This window comes from Saimiri boliviensis, chromosome 17 (assembly GCF_048565385.1).
Source record: "Saimiri boliviensis isolate mSaiBol1 chromosome 17, mSaiBol1.pri, whole genome shotgun sequence".
NCBI classification, from domain to species: Eukaryota; Metazoa; Chordata; class Mammalia; order Primates; family Cebidae; genus Saimiri; species Saimiri boliviensis.
In genome coordinates, this window is record NC_133465.1 from 40,572,278 (window position 1) to 40,585,585 (window position 13,308).

The window sequence follows — 13,308 nt, forward strand, 5'->3', positions numbered from 1 at the left end:
AATCCCAGCACTTTGGGAGGCTGAGGCGGGTGGATCACGAGGTCAAGAGATCGAGACCATCCTGGTCAACATGGTGAAACCCCGTCTCTACTAAAGATATAAAAAATTGGCTGGGCATGGTGGTGCGTGCCTGTAATCCCAGCTACTCAGGAGGCTGAGGCAGGAGAATTGCCTGAACCCAGGAGGCGGAGGTTGCGGTGAGCCGAGATCGCGCCATTGCACTCCAGCCTGGGTAACAAGAGCGAAACTCCGTCTCAAAAAAAAAAAAAAAAAAAAAAAAAATGATGATGATTATGACAAATGCTTAATGTCAGGAGAAAATAGGGAAAATGCAATGCTTTTTTTTTTTTTTTTTTTTTTTTTTTTTTGAGAGGGAGTTTCGCTCTTGTTACCCAGGCTGGAGTGCAATGGCGCGATCTCGGCTCACCGCAACCTCCGCCTCCTGGGTTCAGGCAATTCTCCTGCCTCAGCCTCCTGAGTAGCTGGGATTACAGGCACGCACCACCATGCCCAGCTATTTTTTTTTTTGTATTTTTAGTAGAGACGGGGTTTCACCATGTTGACCAAGATGGTCTCGATCTCTTGACCTTGTGATCCACCCGCCTCGGCCTCCCAAAGTGCTGGGATTACAGGCTTGAGCCACCGCGCCCGGCCGGAAAATGCAATGCTAAGTGAACTGCAGGATAGAAAATTGCACGGGTGATAGAAACTCATTCAGAAAGAAATGGAGCAAGATGGTTAGCACTGAGCAGGGATTAAAGATGATTGCGATTTTCTTCTTTATTTCTGTGTGTTCCAAATTTGCTATAATGAGCATTTCCAGGTTTTATAATGAGAAAGAAGCCCTGATACTTTAGACTTGAGGAAAAATGTGTTTTGGCTTTTTGGAAAATCAAGTTCAGTTTTCCTTAAAAGATATTAAATTAGTGTTTTTGCTGGAAATACTTCAGCTGCAAGTCATGGAATACTCAATGTCGGTTATAAAGTGGATCACGCCTTGGCAGTGACTAGCATTGGTCAGAAACCCTGTCTTTGTATTAACCTGCATTTTATTCATGGTTTATTCAGCAGGAGCTACTGCAGCTCCTGCCATGAGATCCATGTTCAAGGCTGGAGGAAGGGAGAAGTGACCCAGTGGTGATTTTAAAAAATGGGCAGGCTGGGTACAGTGGCTCACACCTGCAATTCCAGCACTTTGGGAGGCTGAGGAGGGCAGATTACTTGAGGTCAGGAGTTTGAGACCAGCCTGGCCAACATGGTGAAACCCTGTCTCTACTAAAAATACAACAACAACAAAAAAAATTGCCAGGCATGGTGGCACTTGCTTGTAATCCCAGCTACTTGGGAGGCTGAGGCAGGAGAATTGCTTGAACCTGGGCGGTGGTGGTTACAGTGAGCTGAGATCGCACCAGTGCACCCCAGCCTGAGCAACAAAGTAAGACTCTGTCTCAAAATAAATAAATAAATAAATAATAAAAATGGGCTCAAATCCTTTGACAGTCCTTTCTGAGAGGTGATGGTGATGTCCCCTCCCCTTGAATCTGGCTGGTGATTACTTTGACCAATAGAGCGTAATGGAAGTGGTACACGGTGAATTACAAGGCCGGGTCATAAAAGGCCATGCAGCTTCCATGGTGGCTACTGTGGTGACAGCTTCCATGGTGGCCAGGCATGGTGGCTTATGCCTGCAATCCCAGTGCTTTGGGAGGCCAAAGCTGGGGGTTTGAGGCCAGGAGTTTGAGAGCAGCCTGGGCAACACAGTAAGATCCTATCTCTACAGAAAACTTAAAAAAAAAATTTTTTTTTAATTAAAAAAAAGTTCACTCTCCAGAAACTCGTCTGCTTCCTCTCAGCTGCCACGCTGTGAGAAGCCCAAACCACAGGGGAAATTCAGAGGCCATGTGGAAATGCTCCAAACAACAGTGCCAGCTCAGCCAAGCCCTCGAGTCACTGCAGCCCAGGTGCTAGACATGTGGGTGAAAAAGCCTCCAGATCTGTGCTGTCCAATTCCGAAGCTACTGTCCACATGTGGTTATTTCAATCTAAATTTCATTAAAATTAAATTAAAGTAAAAATTCAGTTCCTCAGTCACACTGGCCACATTTCAAGTGCTCAAGAGCCGCATGTGGCTATCATATTGGACAGCGCGGACAGCATATTTCCGTCACTGGAGGAAGTTCCATTAGACCTGCTTCAGATGATCCTTGAGTGTTTGAGTCTTTTCAGCTGACGTTCCAGACATTGTGGAGCAGAGATAAGCCATCCATCCTCTTGTGCCCTAAACTTTTTTTTTTTTTTCAGACGGAGTCTCTCTCTCTCTGTCACTCAGGCTGTAGTGCAGTGATGCTATCTCAGCTCTATGCAACCTCTGCCTCCTGAGTTCAAGTGATTCTCCTGCCTCAGCTTCCTGAGTAGTTGGGTTCACAGGCACACACCACCAGGCCCCGCTAATTTTTTTTTGTATTTTTAGTAGAGTCAGGGTTTTGCCATGTTGGCCAGGCTGGTCTCAAACTCCTAACCTCAAGTGATCTGCCCTCTGTGGTCTCCCGAAGTATTGGATTACAGGCGTAAGCCACCATGCCAAGACTGAATTTCTTACCTAAAGGATCCAAGGGCATAATAAAATGGACCTTTTGTGCCACAATAAACTGGTATTTTGGATAGTTATTCATGCAGCAGTAGGTAACTAGAACAAATCCCTCTGATAAGAAAAGCATAGCAACCCTCAGACACCATCTCAGCTGACGTCTGTTTATGCCTTATCTGCAGAACAGTGTCACAATGCTACCTCTACTGCAATGAAGCTGGGGAAACATGCATTCAGCTCTTCCAGCCTCTTCAGTCAGCAAGACAAGGGAACGAGGATGGGGCATGGGAAACGGGTGAGCTGGCAGCAGTGTCTACCACAATTGGTTATAAATATAAAATTATATGCTATTTTAGTAAGCAGAGCTGCATAATAACATATGCAACCCATGCTTTAAATGTATTTAAAGTACTCTAATAACATTTGCTCTCAGAGTACTTTATATAAATGTTCCTTGTACTTAGAATGTCATGAACACTGTATCACTCCTAGAATCTGCACTATAATCTCTTTACTGAAATCAAAATCTTCCTCCTTGGCTAATGGAAAGAAGTTTCAAGATTTGGTTTGAATTTCCTTCATCAAGATAATAGAGAGTGGCAAATTATAAGGAGACATTCTCCCATCAGACCACGTTGCTTCAGTAGAATTGCCTGTTCCAAAGACAAATGGGCTTGTGCAGCGTTATCTAGTTATCTTTTAATTACAAATGTCTGTGTGCCGGTGTCTTCCGGAGAATATATAGCCCTCCACTACAAACCAATATGAAAAGCCACAGGAACCCGCACTGAAGATTCCTCAGACATAACTGCATTGTTTTTTTTTTTTTTTTTTTTTTTTTTTTTGAGAAATGTCTAGAAAACAACTGGTTTACTTGGTTTTTAATAACTCAATGATTAGTGCATGATCTTAAAAATTAATTTTAGGCCAGGCACAGTGGCTCATGCCTGTAATCCCAGCACTTTGGGAGGCTGAGGCAGGCAGATCACCTGAGGTCAGGAGTTCAAGACCAGCCTGGCCAACATGGCGAAATCCTGTCTCTACAAAAATACAAAAATTAGCCGGGTATGATGGTGGGTGCCTGTAATTCCAGCTACTTGGGAGGCTGAGGAGGAAGAACCTGGGAGGTGGAGGTTGCAGTAAGCCGAGATCGCACCGTTGCACTCCAGCCTGGGCAACAGAGTGAGACTCTGTCTCAAAAAATAATCATAATTTTAAAATGCATGTGCTATGATTTATGTTGCATGACTGTCTAGAAAGAAGGAAATAACAATCACGATAAGAAAATTATGATTTTTTGTTGTTTGAGAAAGGTCTCACTCAGTCACTCAGGCTGGAGCATGATCACTGCTCACTACAGCCTTGACCTCTTGGTCTCAAGAGATCCTCTCTCCTCAGCCTTCCAAGTATGTGGGACTACACATGTGCACTACCACATCCAGCTAATGAAAAAAATAATAAAATAGATACAGGTTCTAGCTATGCTGCATAGGCTGGTCTCGACCTCCTCGGCTAAAGAGATCCTCCCGCTTCAGCCTTCAACGTAACTGGGACTACAAGTGAGCACCACCATACCTGGGTAAATTTTTTTTTAAATAAAATAGAGACAGGGGTTTCACTGTGCTGCATAGGCTGGTCTTGAACTCCTCTGCTCAAGGGATCCACCTGCCTCAAGCCTCCTAAAATGATGGCATTATAAGCATGTGAGCCACCTCGTCCTGGCTGTCTTATTTTCAAATAAAGGTAAAAGTTCGATTCCTTAAAAGTGAAATGAGTCTTAGTAATTACACACCATGTGATAGCTATTCTGTAATCCTGTCTCAATTTACAAGGAAACATAATAAGAATTAGAGAGCTTAGGACATCTCTATCTCAGAAATCAAGGTGTTGTGTGTGCTTGTGTGAATGAGGTAATAATTCAAAGCACTTTCAAGAACGGCGTTTTACGATGATATTGGAATTTATTTTTTACCAAACAATTACCTTTATTGTAAGGCCCCACTGGGAATTGTGTAGAATATAGGGATGTGAAAGGCAAAGGCTGTAGTTTCTAGTGACTATCATTTGCTCAGAGAGGAATACTTGATTGTGATACACTTGGAGCCTAATATCAAAGCTCATTCTTTTTTCCTCCATAAGCCTAATCCCCTGCACAACTGGCAGTTAGTCCTCCACTCCCCTGCGCAATTCCAAAGTAAATGTTAAATAGTAATAAGCCATATGCAAAACTTGCACAAATAACATTTTATACCTCGTGACTGGTAATGTTCAGAGATGTGAATCAGTTTTCCCTTTTATTTGCAATCCATATTTGAAAAAGAGCTACATTATATATGTTAGGAAACTTGAGTTTTAAATGTAAAATTTTTTAATTGAAGGAGACATTAGACATGATCTAATTCAACCCTTCTTGTAGGTGAGAAAACTAAAAGTTGATAGGAACTGGTGTGAAACTCAGATCTCCCAGTGCCCACCCTTCACTGCTTTTTTCCGGTATGCCATGGGGCCTCCGTGTCTGTGTGTGTGTGTGTTTATATTTGGTCTGAAATCTTCTTACACTCCTGGACCAAGCAACAATAACTCATAAACTTTTGACATCTAAATTTCTGACTTAATGCTTTTAACTGCTATTGATATTTAATCAGTACCTATCTGATGACTGCTCTCGTATTTTAAACCTGGAATTATAGATTGAAGACATTCAGAAAAGAGAACTTGTGCCTTCTCTTTAGAGAATTCTCGAAAAGTTTTGACAAAAATGTCTAGGAAAAAAAATTCTTGTAAAGTACAGATAAGTTTGACAAAATTACAATTCATCTATCTTTAGACAGACATTTTACTCTCAGCCACGCCTAACATGCCCCCCAATTATAGTGATATATTTTCCAAATTACAAATCAGGACACATGGGCCAGCAATTCTAGATGTGTGGTACAGTACCATTATTTGCCTAATGGTCTTCCTGAACATGGGGAAAATGAAGTGTTTCTTTTGGTAAAGCATTCCAAGAATATCCTATCTAGTTTCTTGAAAATTTCTGTGCTTTATTATAAAATTAAAAATAACTCACTTTTATTAAAGATGGAATTGTCATTATACAAAACAAAAAACACATAATTAAAAAAACAAAACTGAACAAATCATTCATATTTGACGTTCTGATGACATTTCAACGCAGAGGAAGTGCCATTTTAATTTAAATGCTTTCACAGTTTTGCCATACTTTCACAGTTCAATTCCACTGTCGTTTGCAACTAAAAAACATAAAACACCAAAAAAAAAAAAAATCACAATAATCAGAGTTTAAGGAGTCACTGAGTAAAACTATGTTTTAGGAATCTGTACAATAAACATGAAATCAGTCACCTGACCACTCCCCACCGTCAGCCCATTCCACAAACCCATCCTCCCTCCCCTTCTACGCAGTGAGCCTTCAGAAATACCCTTTCTAACTGCGGGTCCTTCTGAAAAGGAGAGGCGGGAGACCCAAAGTGGAGAAGGCGGCTCCATCCAGATTTTGCGTCCATAAAGCCAATAGCTTCTAGGCCTGACATGTACAGCGGGTTTGTGCCCGAAGGAGCGCAGCTGGTCTACACGGGCCCGCCCCGCAGACACCGAATCCATGATGAGCTGCGGTTTAACTTCCTTATAGCAGGTTGAGAGTGCAGGCCCCACCGTTTGGAGGGGAAGGCGGCGCCCCAACTGGTGTTTTTCCAGGAAGTGCTCCAAGAATGCGGAGGAAAGGGGAAAGGGGAAGGTCAGGCGATGGGCGTTTCATTCATTGCTTCTTTCTCCCCTTCCCCTCCATCGCTCCCCTCCTCGACTTTCCCCTTTTCCCAGTCCGAGTTTGACGTCGGTCTCCTGGATACCAGGCCGCCAATCGCCTGGTTGCGACGAGACCCGCGCGGCCAATCAGGCGTCGTTGCTACCTGTGAGTAATATTTTTAGCTAAGAGGGACGCTCGATTCCACTCCCGATGTAATTTCGTGTATTTCTCTGGGGCAGGTTGTGAAAAAGGCGCTTACCCGTCCCCCGCCACGAGTCCCTCTCTTACCCTACTCTCTAGGTACCCGCACATATTTCAGCCGAGACTGATCTTCCACGCGCTCTACAGGCAGGCCCCGCGTTTATTCCGTGCACCTGCGTTCCAGCAAGCCCTAGACATGCGCACATGCGTGTGTGTAGACGGGGACACAGATACAGACGCAGCTTGGCCTCGTGTCGCCGCACCCTGGGCCCGGCGTGGGCTGGGACATTCGGAATAAATGAATCCCAGTCGCAGTCGGGGTCACACCGGGAGGCCTGAGGCTGCGGAGGCAGTTAAACTGCCGGCGGGGCGAGAGCTGCGGCCGCCTCCCTTCCCCGCCCCCAGCCCGGCTCTGCGGCGTGTGGGTTCTGCAGCTGCCACTCTCTGGGGGGCGGTTGGCCTAGGCCTTGGGGTGATTAATATTCAATGAACCGGGTGCATGAGTCCCGGTCACAATTTGCCCTTTCTCTAAACCCCCGCTGGGGTGGGCAGGAGGCCGACACGGTTAACTATTCCACGAGCTCCGGGATGCTCGGCCGCAGCCCTGCGCGGAGAGGGCACTTTCTGGGCACCCTGGGCTCCTCCAGCCCCGGTTCTCTCGGCCGCTTTTCCGCCGGCTTCGTCCCCCTCCCCCTGCCCGGCTCTCCGCCTCAACCGGGCGTCAGCCGCCCAACCCCACCCCTTTCTCTCTCAGTGGCACGTCTCCCCCCGAGTCCCTCTCCAAACGTTCTCTTAATTCCGTCCCCGGGCTCCGACCGCCGGTTCATTGGCCCTCCCTGAGCCCGAGGGCGCGGCTTCCCCACCCCTGCGTCCACCGCGCGTCCGGACACGAGCAGCCGGGACTTGGCCAATGGCGTCGGGGGGCAGGGCAGGGGCGGAGCCGGCGGCGGGGGCCGGGGTTGCGGGGCGGGGAGCGCCGGGACTGGCTGCTCCGCCGGGCCTGTGTGACGCGGGGCGGGCGCGCGCACCCCGGCAGAGGGGATGGGGGCGGGGAGGAGGCCATAAAACGAGAGGCGGGGCGCGCGCCGCGACAGAAAGAGCGAAGCTCTGGCCCGGCGTGGAGCGGGCGCACGACGGGGACGCTGGGCCGGGCACCGGGCTGTGTGGAGAAGTGAGCGCGCTCGCCTGACCCCCGCGCCCGCCACCCCGCGCCACCGGCGGCGAGCTCCAGGGCCCGCCCGAGGCCTCCGTCCTCTGCCCTCCGCCCCGCAGCGGCGACGTGGTGCACTCGGCCAGCCCGCCGCTCCCGACCCTCCCGCGCCCCCGCCCTGCCGCGCTGCTCCCCGCCCCGCCGCGGGTCTGTAGTCCAAGCCGCCCCCGAAGCAGCCCGTAAGTATCGCGGGGCGCCGGGCGGGGCCTGCGAGGAGACTGAGCCCCGGGCCCGGGCGGCGGAGGAGGGGGCTGCAGCGGCTTCGAGCCCCGGGCCCTCGGGAGCTCGGGGACGGCGGGGTCGCGGCCCTGGGCGCCGGGGGAGGCTCCGGGACCCGAGGGGAGCGGCTTCGAGGGGCGCCGCGGCGCGTCGGGCTCGTCCCGGGCGGTTGACCTGGGATGGGCGGCCCGGGGCGAGCTGACGGGAGCCGGGGGTTGGGGCACACGGAGGAGCGGCGCGCTCGCGGGGGAACGCTGGGGTCCGAGAGGCCGGTGGCCGCGAGGCCGAAAATGGTGCCGGGGAACCGGTGCTCCCCCATACTCTGGCCGGGTCCCAGGAGCCCGGGGCGGAGGCCGCGGGGCGGGGAGCGGCGGGTCGGGTTACGGCGGGGGAGGGGAGCGGTAGACCCGGCGCCCCGACCTGCTGGGTGCTGGGTGCTGGGTGCTCGGTGCCCGGCCGGGAGAGGTTGCTCTTCCTTTTCCCGTGGCCTTCCTCCTCCCCCTCCGAGGAGGCTCGTACTCTCTTCCTCCTCCACCTCCACCTCCTCTTGCTGCTGCTGCTGCTGTAGCGCTCGGGCTCCGAGGGCTGTGAGCAGAAATCTAATGAGATCTAACTGGCTGTTTATGTAATTCTTCACGCTCCTGCCTGTCTTGTGGCACTGCTTTATAACTACCTTCCACCGAGCCTGAATTTTGCTTGGCTGCACCTTCAAGCAATTGGGCTTAATCAGCTGCCTCTGCTGGCACTCAGGCTTTTGACTTGGAAAGTGTAGTTTGGGGGCAGCCAGGGATTCTTTTTCCTTTGTCACCACGAATATGGAAAATGGAACAGACGAATTAGGACCAACTTGATTTTTAAACGTCCTTTTAAATCAACTTGAGTGTGCAAATAGATCCCTTTCGCAAATATCTTCTGTTTGCCCTTGATCTTTTCTTATCCCCACCCAGTGCTGATCCAGCAAACGTTTAAAGGTCGACCTTATCATACTTGCCTCTCCGGCTGTTACCGTGAGAGGGAGGGAGAGAGGGAGGTTTTAAAAATCAGACTAAAATTCAGAAACCCTGGCCTTTAAACAGAATAATCAATAGTTTTAATTTGTGTTGTTGCTTTGTTATACTTGCTGCCAAATAGGTACTTACCAGATTTAGAAAAATAGACATCGGAAATAAAAGGCACAGAGAAGCTCGGATTTATTATATTGTATGCTCTTAGTATACTTAAGGTCGATAATTTGGTTCTTATTCACTAGGATGAAATTCATTTAGTACTGAATGTCTTTAATTTTAGCGTCATGTACTATGGAAATTAAAATGATTTTCCTAACTCGCCAAATATTTAAATGTCAGTGACAGAGCAGATTTAAAAGTATATATCCGAATTAAACAAAAATGTGAATTCACTGCTTCTAAGTTGGTGAACACAATAAAAATTACCACCTGAAAGTGGCATATGTATATGAGGGGGGAGGATGCTGAGTACCGTAAATATTCTTGTAAGAACTGAGGGGAGACTAATACATATTCTAGAGGGTTTTCTTCTTAGAACTCTATTCAGAAACAAATAATCAGGGTCTTAAAAACATTATATCATCTGTAAACCTACATTTTTTTGTGTGATTTTAAACTTTAATAAACAATTTTTTATGTTTATTGTACTAGTTAACAGTTTTCAGGCTTTCCATCCTAGTAGACATTTTCGTTTTATCCTTAGCAAACTAACATAGGATATCAGACATTTTGAAAGGTGAAATTACTTTGGGGGTTAAAAAAAAAAAGGTCATGGGACTTATATTACATTTATCTTATTTGGACGTGTTTGCTTTTGTTTTAAGGAACAAGATCACTCAAGGTGAAGGATAATCTACCCATACCAGCACTTTGAATGAAAATTTGTTTCTCTGCCACAAACTGAACACTTTTTTTGTTTTTGTTTTTGCTGGGGGAGTCGAAACCTAATTTTGTGGCATAGCAGCTATGCAGCTTGAAATCCAAGTAGCACTAAATTTTATTATTTCGTATTTGTACAATAAGCTTCCCAGGAGACGTGTCAACATTTTTGGTGAAGAACTTGAAAGACTTCTTAAGAAGAAATATGAAGGGCACTGGTATCCTGAAAAGCCATACAAAGGATCGGGGTTTAGATGTATACACGTAGGGGAGAAAGTGGACCCAGTGATTGAACAAGCATCCAAAGAGAGTGGTTTGGACATTGATGATGTTCGTGGCAATCTGCCACAGGATCTTAGTGTTTGGATCGACCCATTTGAGGTTTCTTACCAAATTGGTGAAAAGGGACCAGTGAAGGTGCTTTACGTGGATGATAATAACGAAAATGGATGTGAGTTGGATAAGGAGATCAAAAACAGCTTTAACCCAGAGGCCCAGGTGTTTATGCCCATAAGTGACCCAGCATCATCAGTGTCCAGCTCTCCATCGCCTCCTTTTGGTCACTCTGCTGCTGTAAGCCCTACCTTCATGCCCCGGTCCACTCAGCCTTTAACCTTTACCACGGCCACTTTTGCTGCCACCAAGTTCGGCTCTACCAAAATGAAGAATAGTGGCCGTAGCAACAAGGTTGCCCGTACTTCTCCTATCAACCTCGGCTTGAATGTGAATGACCTCTTGAAGCAGAAAGCCATCTCTTCCTCAATGCACTCTCTGTATGGGCTTGGCTTGGGTAGCCAGCAGCAGCCACAGCAGCAGCAGCAGCAGCAGCAGCAGCAGCAGCCAGCCCAGCCGCCACCGCCGCCGCCACCACCCCAGCAGCAACCACAGCAGAAAACCTCTGCTCTTTCTCCTAATGCCAAGGAATTTATTTTTCCTAATATGCAGGGTCAAGGTAGTAGTACCAATGGAATGTTCCCAGGTGACAGCCCCCTTAACCTCAGTCCTCTCCAGTACAGTAATGCCTTTGATGTGTTTGCGGCCTATGGAGGCCTCAATGAGAAGTCTTTTGTAGATGGCTTGAATTTTAGCTTAAATAACATGCAGTATTCTAACCAGCAATTCCAGCCTGTTATGGCTAACTAAAAATAAGAAAATGTATTGTACAAGTTAAAATGCACGGGCCCAAGGGGGGTTTTTTTTTTTTCGCCTCCTTGAGAATTTTTTTTTTTAAGCTTATAGTAAGAATACATTCAAGCTTGGTTAAAAGAAATAAAACATGCATCATTTTTCATTTGCCAACCAAGCACAAAGTTATTTTATACTGACTGTATATTTTAAAGTATACTCTCAGATATGGCCTCTTACAGTATTTAAGATATAGCAAGGACATGGCTGATTTTTTTTTATAAAAATTGGCACTAATAAGTGGGTTTATTGGTCTTTTCTAATTGTATAATTTAATTTAGTACAAAGTTTGTAAAATATCAGAGGATATATATATTGTTTCTACGACATGGTATTGCATTTATATCTTTTTACTACAGTGATCTGTGACAGCAGCAGCTTCATGTTGTATTTTTTTTACTGAAATTGTAAAATATCCATCTTAAAGACATCAACTATTCTAAAAATTGTGTACAGGATATTCCTTTAGTGGTGGAATTAAAATGTACGAATATTTGCTTTTTCAAAAAAATGTATTTTCTGTTAAAGGTTTAAAGATTTTTGCTATATATTATGGAAGAAAAATGTAATCGTAAATATTAATTTTGTACCTATATTGTGCAATACTTGAAAAAAGCGGTATAAAAGTATTTTGAGTCAGTGTCTTACATGTTAAGAGGGACTGAAATAGTTTATATTAAGTTTGTATTAAAATTCTTTAAAATTAAAAATGCCTATTGTGGTCTTTGTTTTTAAGTGTTTTCTAACGATCTGCCTCTGGAGTTATGTTGTAAATGCTAATGATGGAAAAAGGCCTGACTCATTGGGGCACGAAGGAATAATGGAAAGCAGTTGCCCTACTGGTGCACCGGCTCGTGGTTTGCCACATAAAAAGTGCTATCAAAATTGAATAGCCTGACCAGTGCTTGGGACAGCTTTGTTTTCTTGCAGCCCTCTTCAGTCCACATTTGTCGACCCCATGATACACTTGATATTAACATACCAGGTAGTCAGCTCTACAGCGAGTTTCAAAATATGCTGACATCGAGGAATCAGGTGATAAGATGAAATTCTTGCATGTAATCTGAGATGATTTATTTGAAATTTATATGGAGAGAGTATTGGATCAGTTTTCTGTTTTTGCTCAGGAAACTTGCTCAGACAAAGCGGCTGACCGAACTTTAAAAAGATTTACATCAGTTTACTAATCTTTAAAAATTTAGCTATTGCATGTAGCTGGAGAACTTAGGATAAAAATCTATTCACAGTTGGACAGATTGTTAAATGTTAGTATTTTCATTTTCCCAGCAAGAAAGTTTATGTATTTAATGTGTTGCAAGTTGGTATCCAACCTGCTGGTTTGAAGGATTTACAGATTAGTTGCTGATAGTGTGTCAGAATGGAGTGGCTTGGTGAGGAATGGGTTTTTTTAAACTAAAGAGTTGGAAGGAAGAACACTAAATGAATCATTTCACTAAATGCCAATTGATACAGCGTTGACATAGTATTGGTGAGAAAGTTGTCTTAAAAAACTTTCTATGTGCTTTTATAGTAAGAAACCAGCACTGTCTGGGTTACCAGTGGAATACATTGTTTTTTGGACACCAGTCTACCAAAGCCTTTTGTCATTTACCTATGATGCAGTATAGAGCAATAAAAAGTTTTAAGGGAACAAGCACTGGAAATAACAGAGCTAAGCTGTTTGTCAGCTCCATGGTGAGGCTTTTGTTCTTCGGTGGACAGAATGAGGCTTTGAAGAAGTATTGGAATACTGAGTGCAACCAGCAGAGATCTGGTCTGCCAACACTTACCAATTACATGCTTTTGTGATCACAGAGCTTGAATAAGAACAATCGGGGTACTGGTTTTAAGCACTAGTTTCTGCTATAGACAATAAAGTTACAGGCTTGGGAGAAAACTGTCTACTTATAACTGAAGAAAGGCTCAAGTTTAATGTGCTTTTTATGAAAAATCATAAGGCAGCTGGACAGTACAAATTTGTTTTTATGGGGTGGGGGGAGCTGAGTCTCATTCTGTTGCCCAGGCTGGAGTGCAGTGGCACAATCTTAGCTCACTGCAACCTCTGCCTACCGGGTTGAAGTGATTCTCCTGCCTCAACCTGCTGAGTAGCTGAGACTACAGGTGCCAGCCACCATGCCTGGCTAATTTTTGTATTTTAGTAGAGATGGGGTTTCACCATATTAACCAGACTGGTCTTGAACTCCTGACCTAAGGTGATCCGACCGCCTCGACCTCCCAAAGTGCTGGGATTACA

The 13,308-nt window shown here is 45.7% G+C and overlaps 1 protein-coding gene across 1 annotated transcript; it reads left to right on the forward strand.

The window, feature by feature from the left end:
- The first annotated feature begins 7,635 nt into the window (after positions 1-7,635).
- On the forward strand, positions 7,636-11,764 carry TOB1 (transducer of ERBB2, 1). The gene is made up of 2 exons (XM_039476749.2): positions 7,636-7,943; positions 9,815-11,764. Exon 2 carries the CDS (start codon positions 9,957-9,959, stop codon positions 11,010-11,012), a length of 1,056 nt encoding a protein of 351 aa, XP_039332683.1. The 5' UTR covers positions 7,636-7,943; positions 9,815-9,956; the 3' UTR covers positions 11,013-11,764.
- Positions 11,765-13,308: the final 1,544 nt, after the last annotated feature.

What these genes read in the sequence shown, in the direction of transcription:
- TOB1 (XM_039476749.2), top strand. Translation starts at nt 9,957, where the DNA reads ATGCAGCTTGAAATCCAAGTAGCACTAAATTTTATTATTTCGTATTTG.